This window comes from Equus quagga, chromosome 2, assembly GCF_021613505.1.
Source record: "Equus quagga isolate Etosha38 chromosome 2, UCLA_HA_Equagga_1.0, whole genome shotgun sequence".
In the NCBI taxonomy this organism is placed as follows: domain Eukaryota; kingdom Metazoa; phylum Chordata; class Mammalia; order Perissodactyla; family Equidae; genus Equus; species Equus quagga.
This window is the reverse complement of record NC_060268.1, coordinates 70,207,753-70,226,442: the sequence shown is the minus strand read 5'-3', so window position 1 is coordinate 70,226,442 and position 18,690 is coordinate 70,207,753. Positions and strand designations below refer to the sequence as shown.

General features: G+C 42.3%; 1 protein-coding gene across 2 annotated transcripts in view; it reads right to left on the bottom strand.

Annotated features, from left to right (window-relative positions):
- The window catches only part of ACSBG1 (acyl-CoA synthetase bubblegum family member 1), a 46,800-nt gene that overhangs the window by 4,543 nt on the left and 23,567 nt on the right, over positions 1-18,690 (bottom strand). For both annotated transcript variants that reach the window (XM_046653873.1, XM_046653874.1), the window contains 6 exons: positions 14,305-14,385; positions 14,065-14,214; positions 13,549-13,725; positions 12,575-12,756; positions 11,404-11,634; positions 10,498-10,715 (listed from right to left, as the gene is read on the bottom strand). In XM_046653873.1, the coding sequence (XP_046509829.1) occupies positions 10,498-10,715; positions 11,404-11,634; positions 12,575-12,756; positions 13,549-13,725; positions 14,065-14,214; positions 14,305-14,385 (1,039 nt within the window). The remainder of the gene's footprint in view (positions 1-10,497; positions 10,716-11,403; positions 11,635-12,574; positions 12,757-13,548; positions 13,726-14,064; positions 14,215-14,304; positions 14,386-18,690) is intronic.

The following is an 18,690-nucleotide window of genomic DNA, read 5'->3' as shown; positions in this document are numbered from 1 at the left end:
GGAGGGAAAGGCTGGAAAGGGAGCAGGGCCAAGGACAGAGGCCTCCAATGCCAGCTGAGGAGCTGGCCTGGACAGGTGGGAATCACTGAATGGCTGGGAATCAAAGTTTTAGGACACTCTGGTGACCAGGGTAAAGAGTGGTTATTCAAGGGGCGAGCTGGCCAGAGAGGAAAGCATGACAAAAATTCAGATGATCAGAGTTCATTTAGGGCAGCAGGAGTGGGGCAGAGAGGAAAAGATAGACCCCGGAAACGTGGCAAGGCAGGATGCAGCCTCTCACGCATACACTCATCATTGCTACCTCATTCTTGCTCTTTTATCACCCCCCCCGTTCTTACCAGCATCTATTACTATAAATGAATGATAAAAACCCTTAGCAAAATAGGTATAGGAAGGAACTTCCTTAATCTCATAAAGAATATCTACAAAAAATCCATACAAAACATACTTAAAATATCGAGAGCTTTCCCCTGAGATCAGAAGCAAAATAAGAATGACCACAATCACCACTTCTATTCACCATTATTCTGGAGGTCCTAACCAGTGCAATAAAGCAAGAAAAAAAAATCATATGAAATGGAAAGGAAGAAATAAAACATTATTTGAAGATGATCTGATTGTGTCCATTGAAAATTGGAAAGAATATACAAAGTACTAGAATTCATATGTGAACTCATCAAGGTCATTTGACACAAGGCCAATATGCAAAATCAATCCCATTTCTATATGCTAGCAACAAACAAATAGAAAAAAAATTTAAATGACACTATTTACAATAGCATCAAAAAAATACTGAGGAGTGATGTCAGCAACATGGCGGAGTGAGAAGTTTTCTTTGTCTCTCCCCTTTTGAACTACAACTAATTGAACATTCATCGGTCAACTAAGGATATCCACACGGCATCTCAGGACGCTTGAGAGACCCGCGCTGCTATACATCAGAAGGTGGACGGACTTCCCCCTGGGAGGAGGTGGAGATAAGTGAAAATTCTCCAACCCCTGGACAGCCTAGTACCTGCAAGTGACTTTCTACTGGCTGACACACTCATAGAATCGCCATGGCACCAAGGGCGGGCGTCCATGTGCATCAGTGGCACGATGGTTGAAACAAGTGACTACAGCCCTACCTAAGCCCCCTGCGATTGCTCCATACCCCAGTGGGAAAATCCACGGTCCCACAGCAGCTGCAGGGAAAGCCTCTACCTGGCATTAGCGGAGAGACCCTTCCCAGCAATCACATGCCTGGAAGGCCCTGGGGCAGGAGTAGCACAGCTGGGTGAGCTAACCACAGACTGCAGTAGATACCCATAGCTCTGCTGCAGACCATAGTGGACAAGTGAGATCTTGCGGGCCCTGACAGTGGCAGAGCTGCGAGTCTAGGTGAACCTGCTCCTGGCCGCTGTGAAAGCCCATAACACTGCTGCAGACCCTAAGGAGGGAGCATGTCTAGGCAGTCTGTGACAGCAGGTACCAGCAACCCAAAGGCCCCCTTGCGATTGTCCCCCCAGCCGACGAGAGACTCCACAGGGCCACTGTGATCACGAGGAGGGGCCCAGGTCTGGTCAGCAACAGCTGACAGGGATCCTGGTTGGTGCAGATTACACAGCTGCTGCTCTGCCTCACCCCCCCCCCCCACACACCAGTAGAAGCAAGTGGAAGCAGTAACTAAACTCTGTCTATATGCAGAGGCACAAATCCATGCCATCAAGCAGTATGAAAAAATATATTAAATCTCCAGAACAGAAGGAAAATGACAAGTACCCAGAAAACAATCCCAAAGACACTGAAATCTATAACCTAAATGACAATGAATTCAAAATAGCCATCATTAAAAAATTCAATGAGATAAAAGAGAATGCAGATAGACAATGAGTTCAGCAGCTATGTCACAAAACAGCTTGATACTATAAAGAAGAACCAATCAGAAATGTTGGAGATGAAGAACACAATGGAGGAAATTAAGAAAAATCTGTACTCTCTGAACAGTAGGGTTGATAATATGGAAGACAGAATTAGCAATTTGGAAGATAGGAATGTAGAAATGCTGCAGATAGAGGAGGAGAGAGAACTAAGACTAAAAAGAAATGAAAAAACTCTCTGAGAAATATCTGACTCAATTAGGAGATGCAACGTAAGGATTATAAGTATCTTGGAGGGGGAAGAGAAGGAGAAGGGGGCAGGAAGGCTGTTCAAAGAAATAATGGCTGAGAACTTCCCAAACCTGGGGAGAGAGATGAAACTCCAGGTGACAGAAGCTAATGGATCTCCAAACTTTATCAATGTGAGAAGACCAACCCCAAGGTATATAGTAGTGAAGCTTGCAAAAGTCAATGACAAAGAGAAAATACTAAGGGCAGCAAGGCAGAAAAAATAACCTACAAAGGAATCCCCATAATGCTGTCAGCAGATTTCTCAGCAGATACCTTACAGGCTAGAAGAGAGTGGAATGATATATTCAAAACTCTGAAGGACAAAAACTTGCAGCCAAGAATACTCTATCCAGCGAAAATATCCTTCAAATATGATGGAGAAATAAAAACTTTCCCAGATAAACAAATTTAAGGGAGTTCATTGCCACAAGACCTCCCCTACAAGAAATGCCCAGGAAGACCCTCATACCTGAAAAAACAAAAAAAGGAAAGGGGTTACAAAACCCAGAGCAAAGGAAATAAGAAGAAAGACAAAATCAGATAGTTGCAGCTCTGCATCAGAACAGGTTAGCAAAGGCTAAGTATAACATTAAAGATAAAAGGAAGGGAAACACCAAGAATAAATATAATCTTGTCATTTTAACCTCAAACTCACAACACAAGAAGGAAAAAAAATCTGACAATAACAACCTAGAAGGGGAAGAGGAAAGGGATGGAATGGCTTAATCTAAGGAAATAAGAGGCTATCAGAAAATGGACTATCTCATCTATGAGATGTTTTATACAAACCACATGGTAACCACTAAACAAATATCAAGAATGAAGACGCAAATTACAAATAAGAAGAAAGCCAATATAGAAAACTACCTACCTGAATTGGTAGTCCAAAAATCATGGGGTGAGAAACAAAGGAAATGCAAGAGAACCGGAAAACAAGCGATAGAATGGCAGCATTAGGCCCCTAAATTTCAATAATCACTCTAAATGTAAATGGATTGAACTCTCCAATTAAAAGACACAGAGTGGCAGGATGGGTTAAAGAATAAGACCCAATAACATGCTGCCTCCAGGAAACACATGTCAGCCCCAAAGACAAACACAGACTCAGGGTGAAGGGATGGAACACAATACTCCAAGCAAATAATGAACATAAGAAAGCAGGTGTCACCATACTTATAACAGACAAAGTAGACTTCAAAGCAAAACAGATAAAGAGAGACGAAGAGGGACAGTATATAATGATAAAAGGGATACTCCACCAAGATGACATAACACTTATAAATATATATGCACCCAACACAGGAGCCCCAAAGTATGTAAAGCAGTTATTAACAAAACTAAACGGGGATATCAACAACAATACAGTAATAGTAGGGGACCTCAACACCCCACTAACACCAATGGACAGATCATCCAGACAGAAACTCAACAAGGAAATTATAGAATTAAATGAAGAACTAGACCAGATGGACTTAATAGATATATTTAGAACACTCCATCCCAAAACAGCAGGTTACACATTCTTCTCAGGTGGGTGTAGAATATTCTCAAGGATAGACCATATCTTGGGAAACAAAGCAAGCCTCAACAAATTCAAGAGGGTTGAAATAATAGCAAGCATCTTTTCCAACCATAATGCTATGAAACTAGAAATCAACTACAAGAATAAAGCTGGGAAAGGGGCCAAAATGTGGAGATTAAACAACATGCTACTGAACAAACAATGGATTATTGAAGAAACTAAAGAAGAAATCAAATATTATCTGGAGACAAATGAAAATGAAAACACGCCATACCAACTCGTTTGGGATGCAGCAAAAGCGGTCCTAAGAGGGAAATTCACTGCAATACAGGCTCACCTAAATAAACAAGAAAAATCTCAGATAAGCAATCTCAAACGACACCTAACAGAATTAGAAAAAGAACAAACAAAGCCCAAAGTCAGTAGAAGGAGGGAAATAATAAAAATTAGAGCAGAAATAAATGAACTGGAAACACAAATGACAGTAGAGAGGATCAATGAAACAAAGAGTTGGTCTTTTGAAAAAATAAACAAAATTGACAAACCCTTAGCCAGGCTCACTAAGAAAAAAAGAGAGAAGACTCAAATAAATAAAATTAGAAATGAGAGAGGAGAAATCACAACAGATACCACAGAAATACAAAAGATCATAAGAGAATACTATGAAAAACTATATGCCAACAAATTGGACAACCTAGAAGAAATGGATAAATTCTTTTTTTTTTTGAGGAAGATTAGCCCTGGGCTAACTACTGCCAATCCTCCTCTTTTTTTTTTTTTTTTTTTTTTTTGCTGAGGAAGACTGGCCCTGAGCTAACATCCATGCCCATCTTCCTCTACTTTATATGTGGGATGCCTACCACGGCATGGCTTTTGCCAAGCGGTGCCATGTCTGCACCTGGGATCTGAACTGGCAAACCCCAGGCCGCCAAGAAGTGGAATGCGCGAACTTAACCACTGTGCCACCGGGCTGGCCCCCAGAAATGGATAAATTCTTAACAAAACTGAAGCAGGAAGAAATAGAGAATCTGACTAGACCAATCACAAGAAATTGAAACAGTAATCAAAAACCTCCCGAAAAATAAAAGTCCAGGACAAGACAGCTTCTTTGGAGAATTCTACCAAACATTCAAAGAAGATTTAATACCTATCCTTCTCAAACTATTCCAGAAAATTGAGGAAGATGGAGCATCCCCTAACACATTCTATGAAGCCAACATCACCCTGATCCCAAAACCAGACAAGGACAATACAAAGAAGGAAAACTAGAGGCCAATATCACTGATGAACAGATGCAAAAATCCTCAACCAAATTTTAGCAAAGTGAATACAGCAATACATTAAAAAGATTATATACCACAATCAAGTGGGATTTATACCAGGGACACAGGGATGGTTCAACATCTGCAAGTCAATCAACGTGATACACTACATTAACAAAATGAGAAACAAAAACCACATGAGCATCTCAATAGATTCAGAGAAAGCATTTAACAAGATCCGACATCCACTTATGATAAAAACTCTCAGTAAAATGGGTATAGAGGGAAAGTACCTCAACATAATAAAGGCCACATATGGCAAATCCACAGCCAACATCATACTCAATGGGCAAAAACTGAAAGCCATCCCTCTGAGAACAGGAACAAGACAAGGGTGTCCACTCTCACCACTCTTATTCAACATAGTACTGGAGGTTTTGGCCAGAGAAATTCGGCAGGAAAAAGAAATAAAAGGAATCCAAATAGGCAGTAAAGAAGTGAAACTCTCGCTGTTTGCAGATGACATGATATTATATATAGAAAACCCCAAAGAATTGATTGGAAAACTATTAGAAATAATCAAAAACTACAGCAAAGTTGCAGGGTATAAAATCAACATACATAAATCAGTAGCATTTCTATACTCTAACAATGAAATAACAGAAAAAGATCTCAAGAACACTCTCCCATTCACAATTGCAACAAAAAGAATAAAATACCTTGGGGTAAATTTAACCAAGGAAGACCTATACAATGAAAACTACAAGACTTTCTTGAAAGCAATTGATGATGACATAAAAAGATGGAAAGACATTCCATGCACATGGATTGGAAGAATAAACATAGTTAAAATGTCCATACTTCCTAAAGCAATCTACACATTCAACACCATCCCAATCAGAATCCCAATAATGTTCTTTACAGAAATAGAACAAAGAATCCTAAAATTCATATGGGACAACAAAAGACCCCGAATTGCCAAAGCAATCCTGAGAAAAAAGAAAGCTGGAGGCATCACAATCCCTGACTTCAAAACATACTACAAAGCTACAGTAATCAAAACAGCATGGTACTGGTACACAAACAGGTGCACAGAATAATGGAACAGAATTGAAAGCCCAGAAATAAAACCACACATCTATGGACAGCTTATCTTTGACAAAGGAACTGAGGGCCTACAATGGAGAAAAGAAAGTCTCTTCAACAAATGGTGCTGGGAAAACAGGAAAGTCACGTGTAAAAGAATGAAATTTGACCATTCTTTTTCACCATTCACCAAAATAAACTCAAAATGGATCACAGACCTAAAGGTGAGACCTGAAACCATAAGGCTTCTAGAAGCAAATGTAGGCAGTACACTCTTTGACATCAGTATCAAAAGGATCTTTTTGGACACCATGTCTTCTCAGACAAGGGAAACAATAGAAAGAATAAACGAATGGGACTTCATCAGACTAAAGAGCTTCTTCAAGGCAAAAGAAAACAAGATTGAAACAAAAAAACAACCCACTAATTGGGAAAAAATATTTACAAGTTATATATCCGACAAAGGGTTAATCTTCATAATATATAAAGAACACACAAAACTCAACAACGAAAAATCAAACAGCCCAATCAAAAAATGGGCAGAGGACATGAATAGACATTTCTCCAAACAAGATATACAGATGGCCAATAGACACATGAAAAGATGCTCATCATCACTAATCATCAGGGAAATGCAAATCAAAACTACACTAAGATATCACCTTATACCTATTAGAATGGCAAAAATAAACAAAACAAAAAGTGACAAATGTTGGAGAGTTGTGGAGAAAAAGAAACTCTCATACACCGTTGGTGGGAATGCATAGTGGTGCAGCCACTATGGAAAACAGTATGGAGATTTCTCAAAAAATTAAAAATAGAAATACCATATGACCCAGCCATCCCACTACTGGGTATCTATCCAAAGAACCTGAAATCAGAAATTCCAAAAGTCCCATGCACCCCTATGTTCATTGCAGCATTGTTCACAATAGCCAAGACGTGGAAGCAACCTAAGTGCCCATCAACTGATGATTGGATAAAGAAGATGTAGTATATGTATAATGGAATAATACTCAGCCATAAAAAAGGATAAAATAGTCCCATTCACAACAACATGGATGGACCTTGAGGGTACTATGTTAAGTGAAATAAGCCAGATAGAGAAAGATGAACTCTATGCGACTCCACTCATAGGTGGAAGTCAAACATAGAGACAAAGAGAACTGATTGGTGGTTACCAGGGGAAAGGGGGGATAATGGGGTGGGAACAAAGGGTGAAGTGGTGCACCTACAACATGACTGATGATAATGTACAACTGAAATTTCACAAGGTTGTAAACTATCATAATCTTAATAAAAAGTAAAAGACAAAAACAAAACAAAACAAAAAAATACTTAGGAGTAAATCTAAGGAAAGATGTGCAAAAATCTCTACATTGAAAACTATAAAAATTGTTGAGAGAAATTAAAGACCTAAGCAAATGGAGAGCTATAGCATGTTTTGGGTTTTGTTTTTGTAAACCATCTGTTTCTTCCTGGGACCCTGATCAATACAATATGAGTTGCAAATATCTTTTCCTAGCATTGTCATTTGTCTTTGCTCAGGGTGAGTTGACTACATAGAAGTTTTGTTGTTGTGGGTTTTTTTGGTGAGGAAGATTGGCCCTGAGCTAACATCTGTGCTAGTCTTCCTCTGTTTTGTATGTGGGATGCCACCACAGCATGTCTTGATGACAGTTTGTAGGTCCATGGCTGGGATGCAAACCTGCAAACCCCAGGTCACTGAAGCCCAGCACATGAACTTAACCACTACTCCACTGGGCTGGCCCTTTGTTTTATTTTTAATGTAGTAAAATTTCACTGGTCATTTTTTGTGGCTCCTGTATTTTGTGTCATACTTAGAAAGAACTTCCCCATTCCAATGTTATAAAGGATTTCTCTAATGTTTTCTTCGAATTGTTATACGGTTTCAATTCTTTATGTATAAATATTTTATCCTTTTTATTGCTATTGTAGATGTACTAATTTATTCTATCTTCTAAACTTTTTATTTGTACAAATGGAAGCTACTGATTCCATACAAAATTCTCTTGGTTTTTCTATACACGTGATTTTATTATACAGAAATAATGATAGCTTTAACTCCTCCTTTCGACCTTTTTTTTTTTTGAGGATGATTAGCCCTGAGCTAACATCTGCTGCCAATCCTCCTCTTTTTGCTGAGGAAGACTGGTCCTGAGCTAACATCCGTGCCCATCTTCCTCTACTTTATATGTGGGACGCCTACCACAGCATGGCTTGCCAAGCGGTACCATGTCCACATCCAGGATCCGAACTGGCAAACCCCGGGCCACTGAAGCCGAATGTGCGCACTTAACCGCTGTGCCGCTGGGCCGGCCCCTTGAACTTTTTACAACTCTAATTTCTTTCTTTGTCTAATTACATTGGCTGGTACCTCAAATACTGTTAAATAATACTGGTGATAGTGGGCATCCTTGTCTTGTTCCCTACTTTAGTGGGATTGAGTCTGTGTTACTTATGACTGATGCTGACTTTTGGTTTGGGAGAGATACATTTTATTATGTAAGGAAGTATTCATCTATTTCTATTTTTATTGAGTGCTTTTTTCCATGAATCGGTACTGATTTTTGTCAAATGCCTTTTCAGTATTTGTACAGATGATCATAAAACTTTTTTCCTTAGATCTATGAATATGATTAATTATATTATATATCCTTGCATTCCCAGAATAATCCCACTTAGTCATGATGGGTTATTTTTTAATGTGCCACTAGATACTGTTTGCTAATATTTTATTCAGGATTTTAGCATGTATATTCATAAAAGTTATTGGTCTATGGTTTTCTTTTTAAATATAATCTTTTTTCAGATTTTGGTATCAATGTTATACTCACTTCATTAAAAAATTGGAAATTTTCCTTCTTTTTTATGCTCTGAAACAGTTTAAATATCATTGGAATTCCTCAGTGAAACTGCTGGGCCCAGTGCTTTGTGTGTTTTGTATATGTGGTGGGGGGAGCTTTCTCTATTAGTTCCATGGAAATAAGTGTGTTTAAATTTACTATCTTTTCTGAAAATAGTTACATTTTCCTAGAAAATTATCTAGTTCATCTTTTTAAATATATCTCTACAGAGTTGAGCAATATGTACCATGTTTATGGATTGGAAGACTTAAGATTGTAGATGTATGTTCACACCAAATTAATCCGTAGATTCAATGAAATAAAAATCAAAATCCTGGCCAGTTTTTTCAGGAAATTGACAGTACGAATCTAGCCAAGGTTGTCTTAAAGACAAAGACCAAGCTATAGGACTAATGCAACCAGATATCAAGCCCTATCATAAAGATACAGAAATTAAGACACTGGAGTTTCATGCACGCATAGGTAAATAGACCAATGGAAGAGAATAGAAAGTGCAAAATCAGACCTCTCCTAACAGTCACTTCATTTATGACAAAGGTGGCACTGTAGGGCAATGGGAAGGATGGTCTTTCCTGGAAGTGGTGCTGGTTCAGTTGGATATTTATAAGAAGAAAAAGTATCTGGGCCCCTACCTCTCATCATACTGCTTGTAAAAGGAAGTCCAATTCTGGTTGAATTTTTTTCTGGTTACTCTCCCTCCGTATGCAGGGACACAGGTTCCCTTCACCTGCCGTCACCATGGAGAATCCTAGGCAGTGCTCTCGGCACACCCAAGCAGCACTACAGTTTGGGCAGGCATCTCCTGGGCCATCTGGGCCTCAGGCGGGAGCACCAGCCAGGCTTCACTGGCCTGCACATCCGAAGACCCAAACACCAGGATGTCCAGTCCATCCCAAGGCTCAGGCCGAGGGCACCCAAACTCTGCCTGGAGAGCCAACCCTCTGTAACCAGCAGAACCCCAGGCTCAATTGCACGCACACCTGCCTGTGTAATTTCCAGAAAGTTGTTTACCCACTCACTGAGCTTCAGTTTCCCCTGGGAAACTGGGGCCAGGCTGTGGGATGGGGATGGGAGTGGGAGGATTCCCACATGGATGCTTCGGCATTACATCTGCTCGCTCCTTCAAAGTACACAAAGCACCCTTTCCACGGGGAAGTCTCCAGCTTACTTTCCCGGGAAAGCCAAGTTCTTCATGGAAAATTTCTTTGACATCTCATGTTTTACTTTAAATTTTATATCCAATTTGCATTGTACTCTACATCATATCTGTGTTTGCATATAAAAATACATATTTATGCCCTAGAATCTTCTGGAAAGACTTGCCTTGTTTCTCTAGAGAGTTTGAATCTCAGCTCCATCATTTACCAGCTGGATGACCTTGGGCAAGTTACTTAACCTCTCTGGGTGTCCTCATTAATGAGTTGGCTTCATAATAGTATCTGCCCCACAGGAGACACTAGTAAGTAAAATGATGTCAGTCAACGTGCATGGCACTTTGTAAGGGTTCAGTATTAGTAGTGGGTGTAAATAGTGGTGGCAGTATCATTTCTCCCATGCCCCAAAACAGCCTCAAACCAGCTGGCGCTCACCTTTGAGACGCCCAGTGATGTAGAGGAAGCCGTCGGCGTCCAGGCGTCCAGCATCGCCTGTATGCAGCCAGCCATCGGCATCGAGGGCCTCACATGTCTTGTCTTCCATGTTCAGGTAGCCCATGAAGATAGTGCGGCCCCACAGGCAGATCTCGCCAATGCCCTCTGCATCCTGGTTCACCAGCTTCACTTGGCAGCCTGGCACCACCTTGCCAGAGCTGGGGGTGGAGGGACCAGGGGCGTGGTCAGAGGGAACCCATTCCTCCAAGCCCTGGATCAGCTCCCATCGTGAGCCCAACCTCTCAGTCTTCACTGATGGCTAGAAGGTGTCTCCTCCCAGGATATTTGTATTTTAATAAGGGACTTAGAGTTGAGAGGTAGGGCCAATTTAAGGTTTGTAGGAGAATGAATGAATGAATGAGTAAAATCCTAATGGGACAACTTCAAGCACTGTGACAGGCAGGCAGTGAGGGGACATATTTAAGCATAACAGATGATCCTTCAACTCATTGCCCAGAACTGACTGCCCTCCCTGCCCACTAGAGGGTTGGCCTTGTCCCCCAGATTCCCCCCTCAAATGGCGCCTGGGCCATCAGCGATACTGGGACACTCTAACACACCCCACTCTACTGGAGCGAGGGGACAAAGAGAAATTCCTCCATCAGAACCCTGATCAGCGGCCCCTGGGCTGTAGGGCTGTTTTCAATTACAGACCCATGTGACACTGGCAGAGACCACCTCCTTGAGACTGAAGCCTGGCCAAGATGTTTGGCCCAAGATGGAACTGTTGGATCTTGGAGACCCCACAGTCCAGTGGCCCAGGCTCTGGGACCCAATCAGCAGGTGAACACCAAGGGGTGTGCAAGGGTGTGTGGACATGTGTATGTGCTGCAACCTGGGCCACACCTGTAGAGCCGGTAGTTGTAGGGGCTGGACATGAAGTGGGGGCCTGAGGTCTCACTAAGGCCATAGCCTGCATACAAGCGGATGTTGAGGCCCAGGAAGAAGTTCTGTGTCTCCACGGTCATGGGGGCTGCTCCATAGAAGTTCTTCTGACACCTGGCAAAGCCCAGCGCCTGGCGGACCTTGGCTAGCACCAGGTAATCTGCCAGTCTGGTTGTGAAGGGCTTCAGATCACTGGTAGGAGAAGGAGTATGGTCCACAGAAGAAAACATACAAACACTCGCATTAAAAGGGTGGGTATGCAGGGGGTACACACTGGTCTGGCCATTCCAGTTACCTGTTCTGATTGGTTAGTGCCAATGCCAAACCCATTGGTAAATATTTTTAATATTGGCCTTGCCTCTGAACATGAGTGTGCATATTGTGCATGTAGTTGTGTGCAAATATGTCGAGCCAGGAAATCAGACAGATTCAATTGTATACAGGAACACAGGCAACAACCCAGATGTGTGAAAGTCTGCGCATACAATAATACACATGTGCAGAGACTTGAAGTATATATGCATGGGCACACATGTACAAACATGTATGATCCCCTTTGAAGCCCATGAATGGGTCACTCGTGCATCTTCACTTTTATATCTGTGTAAATGAAGCTGTAGGTCTACAGACACGTGTAGACATGTCTCATGAGACATGATACAGTTTCACAGACACAGTAGTAACAGAAGATATTTCCAAATTGGAACAGGCCAGATTTTTGCCATTGACCCTCCCACAGCACTGTGTGGGAATTTAAAAAGCAGTCAAAAGGCTGTGGGGGAGAGACCCGAATGGTTACTTGGGATGATGGAAAGCCCTCATCACGGTGGCTCCTTCTCTAGCCACCTGTTGAGGTCAGGAGACCCTCAGGAGTCTGTGTCAGGAGCTGCTCCCAGGGAGGTGAATCCACCTCAGAAAGAGTAAGTCAGTCCTCCCAGTCAGAACCCAAAGGTGAGGTGACTGTCTCCTGTGGGAATCTGGGAAGAGGACAGGACCTCTGTACGGGGATCTCCAGAGCCGACAGGTTAGTGGGGCTAAGACAAGCCTGGCCTATCAGATCCTTGGTTGTGTACTGAGGTTATGACCCAACCCTGCTGACTCCCCAGGCCTCCTGCCATCCAGCCCTCTGTACCTCCCTGGGCAGGTGAGGTTCTGCTCCAAGTTCACTGACATGGCCCACAGCAGCATCTTGCGCCAGATGAAGCCAGACTGAGCCGCCACCTCCTGGATCCGCTCCATGATCTTCTCCCACACCCGAGGCACTCCCATATGGGATGTGGGCTCCACCTCCCGCAGTGTGTTCACCAGGCTCCCCTGTTCACCCCCAGAGAGAGATAGGCCTGCTAGCTCAGGGCCAGCTGGGACCAGGAAGCTCCTTGCACCAGAGTCAGTATGCACACACCTCACAGGCATCCTGCACACAGATGCTCATACAGGTGCACACACATCTCCATGCAACTTGTGTCATATACTATTGGCTGTGACTCAACAGCCATCCCCTCATTGCCCTTTTTAGCTAACAGAACTCTGATGTAGTTCAGGTATCAGAGTGGCCAGATGCTTCCGAAGTACCTCAGTGCCCTCCTAGTCTGGGGCAGTGAATCTTTATTAGTCTCACTCTAACATGATACTCCCATTCCCCTAAGCAGTGACTGATTTAGGAACGGACATGTGACACCATTTGGGCCAATGAGATGTTGGGTGGGGGGAAATCTGCTAGGGGGCTTCTGGGAAAATTCTCCTCATGGTTAAAATAAGGTTCCAAAGAATAAGTGTAGTTTATGAGATTGGGATGCAGTGCAGCACTGTGGCCAGCTGTGGCCATCTTGTGACCTTATTCTGAGGATGGCCTATCCTTGATAGCATGGTGGACCCACCGAACTACTCTAACTCTACTTCCTTTATGTAATTTTATCAGTTTCCCTTCTTATTTGGTCATTTGAGTCAGGCTGTGCTAATTGTAGCTGAAAGAATTCTGACTGATAAATGTACAGGAAACGCACACACTCACGAATGCACACACAGGGCCCATAGACACAAATATACACTTGGGGATGCCCTTGCACACATACTCAGGTACCCATGCAGGCAGAGAGGCAGACTGACCTTCAGGGCATCAGGCTCGGCAAAGCAGACCTGAGCCCCCCACTGGATGCCTGTCCACAAGTCATAGATCTGGGCAGCAATGTGGCTAAGGGGAAGGTAGCTAACCACCACCTCCTGTTGGACTTCTGCTGGCTGGATGTCACCGGCCTGGCTGCCGTACCGTGCTGTCCACGTGATCTGGAGGACAGGCAGATGGGCCCTGGCAGTGTCTACAAGCAAGCCCTGGAAGTACTCACATCTGTGGCCATCCTGGGGGCTTGGGCTACTTCTGGAGGGATCCCCAGGGTGTTTGCCCTCCTGCACATCGCTGCAGGAAACCCCCAGGGACAGGCCTACCCTCCCTTTCCCTCCCCTCTCTGTCTTACTCTCTTTTGCTGGGCTCAGTCTGAACCACAGATTGATGGGCTGTCCTACTTATCCCAGCTCCCTGAGCTGAGAAGCCAGAGGAACCTCCCCAGGGCTGTTGTGACAGATCCACCCACAGCCCACCCCCACCCATCTGGGCATCTATCCTACATTGTCTTGACTCAGCATCACGCCCTTGGGGTTCCCGGTGGTGCCCGATGTGTAGACTAGCACACAGCACTGGTTGGGCTGCTGGGCATCAATGATGGTGTCCAGGGCCTCCTCAGGCACCTCATTCCCCACCTCCATGAATTCCTCCATCTGTGGCAGGTAGGAGAAATCAGACAGCCCAGGTCAGCTAGGTGGGCCCAGAGAGGCCCCACCTGATACCCAGGGCCCCTCTACCCATACCGTGTACACATTGGCCATCTTCTTTGGAGGAGGTTCTCGATATGTCACCACTGCCTTCAGATGTGGCAGATTTTTCCAGATCTGCATTGACAGGAACAATAAATGGGGTTTCATAAAAAAAAAAGCCACCTCCTGAGAAGAGCCCCATCTCTGCCCGGCAGTCACTTTGTGGCAAAGGCTGCTGGGTTCTCCAGCTGTGACCTTTGACCCAGCAGGACACTTGCTACTCTTCATGCAGTTTTCCCATCATGAGAACTTTGAGTGGTAAAGGTGGGATAAGCAGGGGGCTGGAATGTCTCTCCGTGAAAGGAAAACCAAGCCATCTGGGCCTGGTTGAACAAACTATGATCTAGTTCTATGGCAGAGAACTATTTAACTGTAGAACAGAGAGGCAGAGAGGGCGAGGAAGAGGGAGACAGAGAGGGAGACAACTCAGTCGTCTCACTGAGTTGAGGTGACAGAGACCCAAGTTAAGGAAGGCCCAAGTGGCTGGAATTTGTAGGACCAAATACCAGAGAGGAGAGAACTATGTAGAGAGAGTTCTAGAAATCTCTTTAGGAGTCCTTTTAAGTCTTTGGCTGAATACCAGTCTGCACATGCACAGGGTGAAACCCCATGAAGCTGGAGAAAGGACAGCGACTGGGGCTAGAGACAAAGAAGAGCCCATTCCATCAGCCAGAATGGAGGGATCTCATGAGGCATGAAGTAGGGATCCCAGAAGGGTCGGGTCTTAGTAATGGGGCTAAATTAGCCTTAGAGTAAAGGCTATCTAAACCTGCTCTGAAAAGGCTTAAACACAAGTCTCAAAATGAAGTTCAGAGAGAAGAAAAAAAACTGCTGATCTAAGAAAAATTTGAAATACTACGATGTATAAAGAAACTCTTCTGGTTTAAACTTGATTTGGCCTAAATTTGCTTTTAACCAGAGGAGCCTGACTTGCGGCCTGTCAAACATACATTGCACATCTGCTTTAGCTCACCATCCTACAGTAAAGAATGTACTCTTTGAAGATAAAGATGATGCCTCACTCCCTGTGGTGCCAAAACCAGTGTTTCCCTTCCCATGACACCCATGTCATGTTGCCCCACAATGTACCTGCCAATCTGTAACAAAATGTCTCCTTGAAATCTTTTTTTTTAAAGATTGCCACCTGAGCTAACATCTGTTGCCAATCTTCTCTTTTTTTCCTTCTTCTCCCCAAAGCCCTCCAGTACATAGTTGTATATTCTAGCTGTGAGTGCCTCTGGTTGTGCCACGTGGGATGCCACCTCAACGTGGCCTGACAAGCAGTGCCACGTCCGCGCCCTGGGCCGCTGAAGCGGAGCACGTAAACTTAACCACTCGTCCAGGGGGCTGGCCCCTCTCCTTGAATCTTGAAAGAAGGTACACCTGTCATGCTGGATGTACGTTTCTCTGGTCCAAGATGGTAGATAACTGTGCTGAAGGCCAGCCCTTCTCTAGAGCGCTCTCTTCCTTTGTGAATGCTGCTCTCCTGGGCCACAGTCCTCAGATTGGCTCGATTGAAACTCTCTTCTGTTCTTTACTGTAGATTAATTATTGATTATTTGCATCAATACTGGGAACAAAATGACCTATGAGAGAATACCAAGACATCTAACATACATGTAAGTGGAAGCCCAAGAAATAGTTTTTAAAAATTGAAAACTAGTGTGAGAAATTTCCAAATTTGATTAAAACTATAAACCCACCAATTCAAGACTCTCAATGAACCCCAAGCAGGATACACACAAAGGAAAACCACACAAAGACACAACATAATCGAATTGCTGAAAACTAGTGATAAAGAAAAAAAATCTTAAAAGCAGCCAGAGAAACAAGATACACCGTGTAGAGAGGAACAAAGATGAGAAATCATAGACTTCTTGTCAGAAACTATGCAAAGTAGAAAATATTGGAATGGACTCTTTAAAAGGCTGAAAGGAAAAAAGAAACCCTGTTAACCCATAATTCTAAATATATCATATCATAGAAATATATTCTAAAATAAATACATTCTAAATATATCATATCATAATTCTAAAAATATCTTTCAAAAAAATTAAGGCAAAAATAAACACGTTTTGAGACAAAAAGAAGCTGAGAGAATGTTTTGTAATCAGTCTTGTATCACAGACAACGTTGAACAAAATTCTTAAGAAAGAAGGAAGATGAAATCAGATGAAACTTGGGTCTACATAAAGAAATGACGAGTGCCAGAAGTGGCAAATATGTGGGTAAGTATAAAAGACATTTTTCCCTTCTTTTAAAATTTCTTTGAATGGTGACGGTTTAAAACAATGTATTGTAGGGTTTATAAACTGTGTAGAAGTAAAATGGATGACAACAGCACAAAGGATGGGAGGAGAGCTGGAAGTATACCATTGTAAAATTCCTACATTATTTGTAAAGTGGTATAATATTATATTATGATGTTATAATGTTATTTGAGAGTAGACTGTGATAAGTTAAAAATATATATTGTAAACCATAGAGCAAACATTAACAAAATAACAAAGAGGGGTAGCTCATAAGCCAGTGGAGATAAAATGGAATACCAAAAAACAAAACAAAATGAAAACAAAAATTCAATCCAAAAGAAGTCAGGAAAGAGGGGGAAAGGAATCAAAAACAGATGAGACAAATAGGAAACAGCCAACTGGTAGATTTCTAGACAATTTTGTCAGATTGGATAAAAAGACAAGATCCAACTATACGCTGTCTATAAGAAACTTGCTTTAAATATAAGGACACAGATAGGTTAAAAGTAAAACAATACAAAAATATACACCATGCGAACATTAACCATAAGAAATCTTGAGTGGCTATATTAATTTGAGACAAAGGAGCTTTGGAACAAGAACTGTTACCAGGAAATAAAGAGGGACATTTCTTAATGATAGAGGGATTAATTCATCAAGAAGACATAAGAATCTAAATATGTATGCACATAACAGAGCTTCAAAATACATGAAGCAAAAATAGATAGAACTGAAAGGAGAAATAGATAAATCCACAATAATAACTGGAGATTTCAACACTACCTTTCTCAGTATTTGATAGAAAAAGTAGACAGAAAATCAACATTGATATAGATAATGTAAACAACGTTATAACATCATCAACCAAGGTGACATTTTTAACATTTATAGAGCATTCTACCCAACAACTGCAGAATGCACATTCTTTCAAATATGCATGGAACATTCACCAATAGACCATTATTCTGTCTACCACACCTGTTCTGTACAAACAGGGTGCTTCAGGTAGCAAAGAGCCCCAGGTGAGAAGAGAAAGTTCTTCTTTTAGAAAAGAATCCTAACTGATGATTAGAAAACCAACATTTTGCCATCTGTCATAAAATAATTAATTCAGGCAGAGATCATCAATGGAGAAATGTTGATGGGGAACTTCACAGTGGAGGAGCAGGTGGCCACTGCCTGAACCCACTGATGAACCTTATCATCACTACAAGTGGTACCAGCTGACATCATTTGCCTCTGGAGGTGGTGCAATATGAAGTACACAGCGTCACCTCTGGGGTGTTCTTGCCAATAAATGTTTAATCTGGACTGTAAGAAGCCTTTGGGTCTAACAGGAAGTACAGAGGTTAGAGGAAGAAGTTGAAGGACAGTGAGAGGAACCAGTTAGACAAATCCAGGATGCGGGACACTTCAGAATGGCTGACCTAGTTTCTGCAGTATATTGACAGCAGAGGTTCTCACACTTGAATCCATGTTAGAATCACCTGGAGGCATGTTCAGCACAGTGTGCCAGCCCCACACCCAGAGTTTCTGATTCAGTGGGTCTGGGGTGGGGCCTGAGAATTTGCATTTCTAATAAGTTTCCAGGAGATGCTGATGTTGTTGGTCTGGGGCCCTAGTGGTTTATGCAAAGAAAACAAAAGGTTGGGCTTTGTTCTGAGTTAAAAGACACTTGAGAAGCACCACCACATGCAGCATATGTGGGCCAGGTTTAGATCCTGATTCAAAGAAACTGACTGTAAAAAGACATTGTGGGTATTAGATAATATGAAATAATTGTTTTACTTGTGTTAGATGTGATAAAGTGACTGTGATTATTTAAGGAAAATTTCATATTTTTTAGAGATGCATATTGAAATAGTCAAGGGGTGAAATGACTGGTGTCAGAGATTTGCCTTCAAATTCTTCAACAAAAAAGGTGAATCAACAAAATGAGTATGATAAAAAACCACTGATGAGGATTAAATCTGGATGACCAATATTAAAGGGTCCAGTAAACTCTTCTATTTTTGTTTGTTTGTTTGGAAATTTTCCATAACACAAATGTTATTATTTTTTTTGAGGAAGATTAGCCCTGAGCTAACATCTGCTGCCAATCCTCCTCTTTTTGCTGAGGAAGATTGGC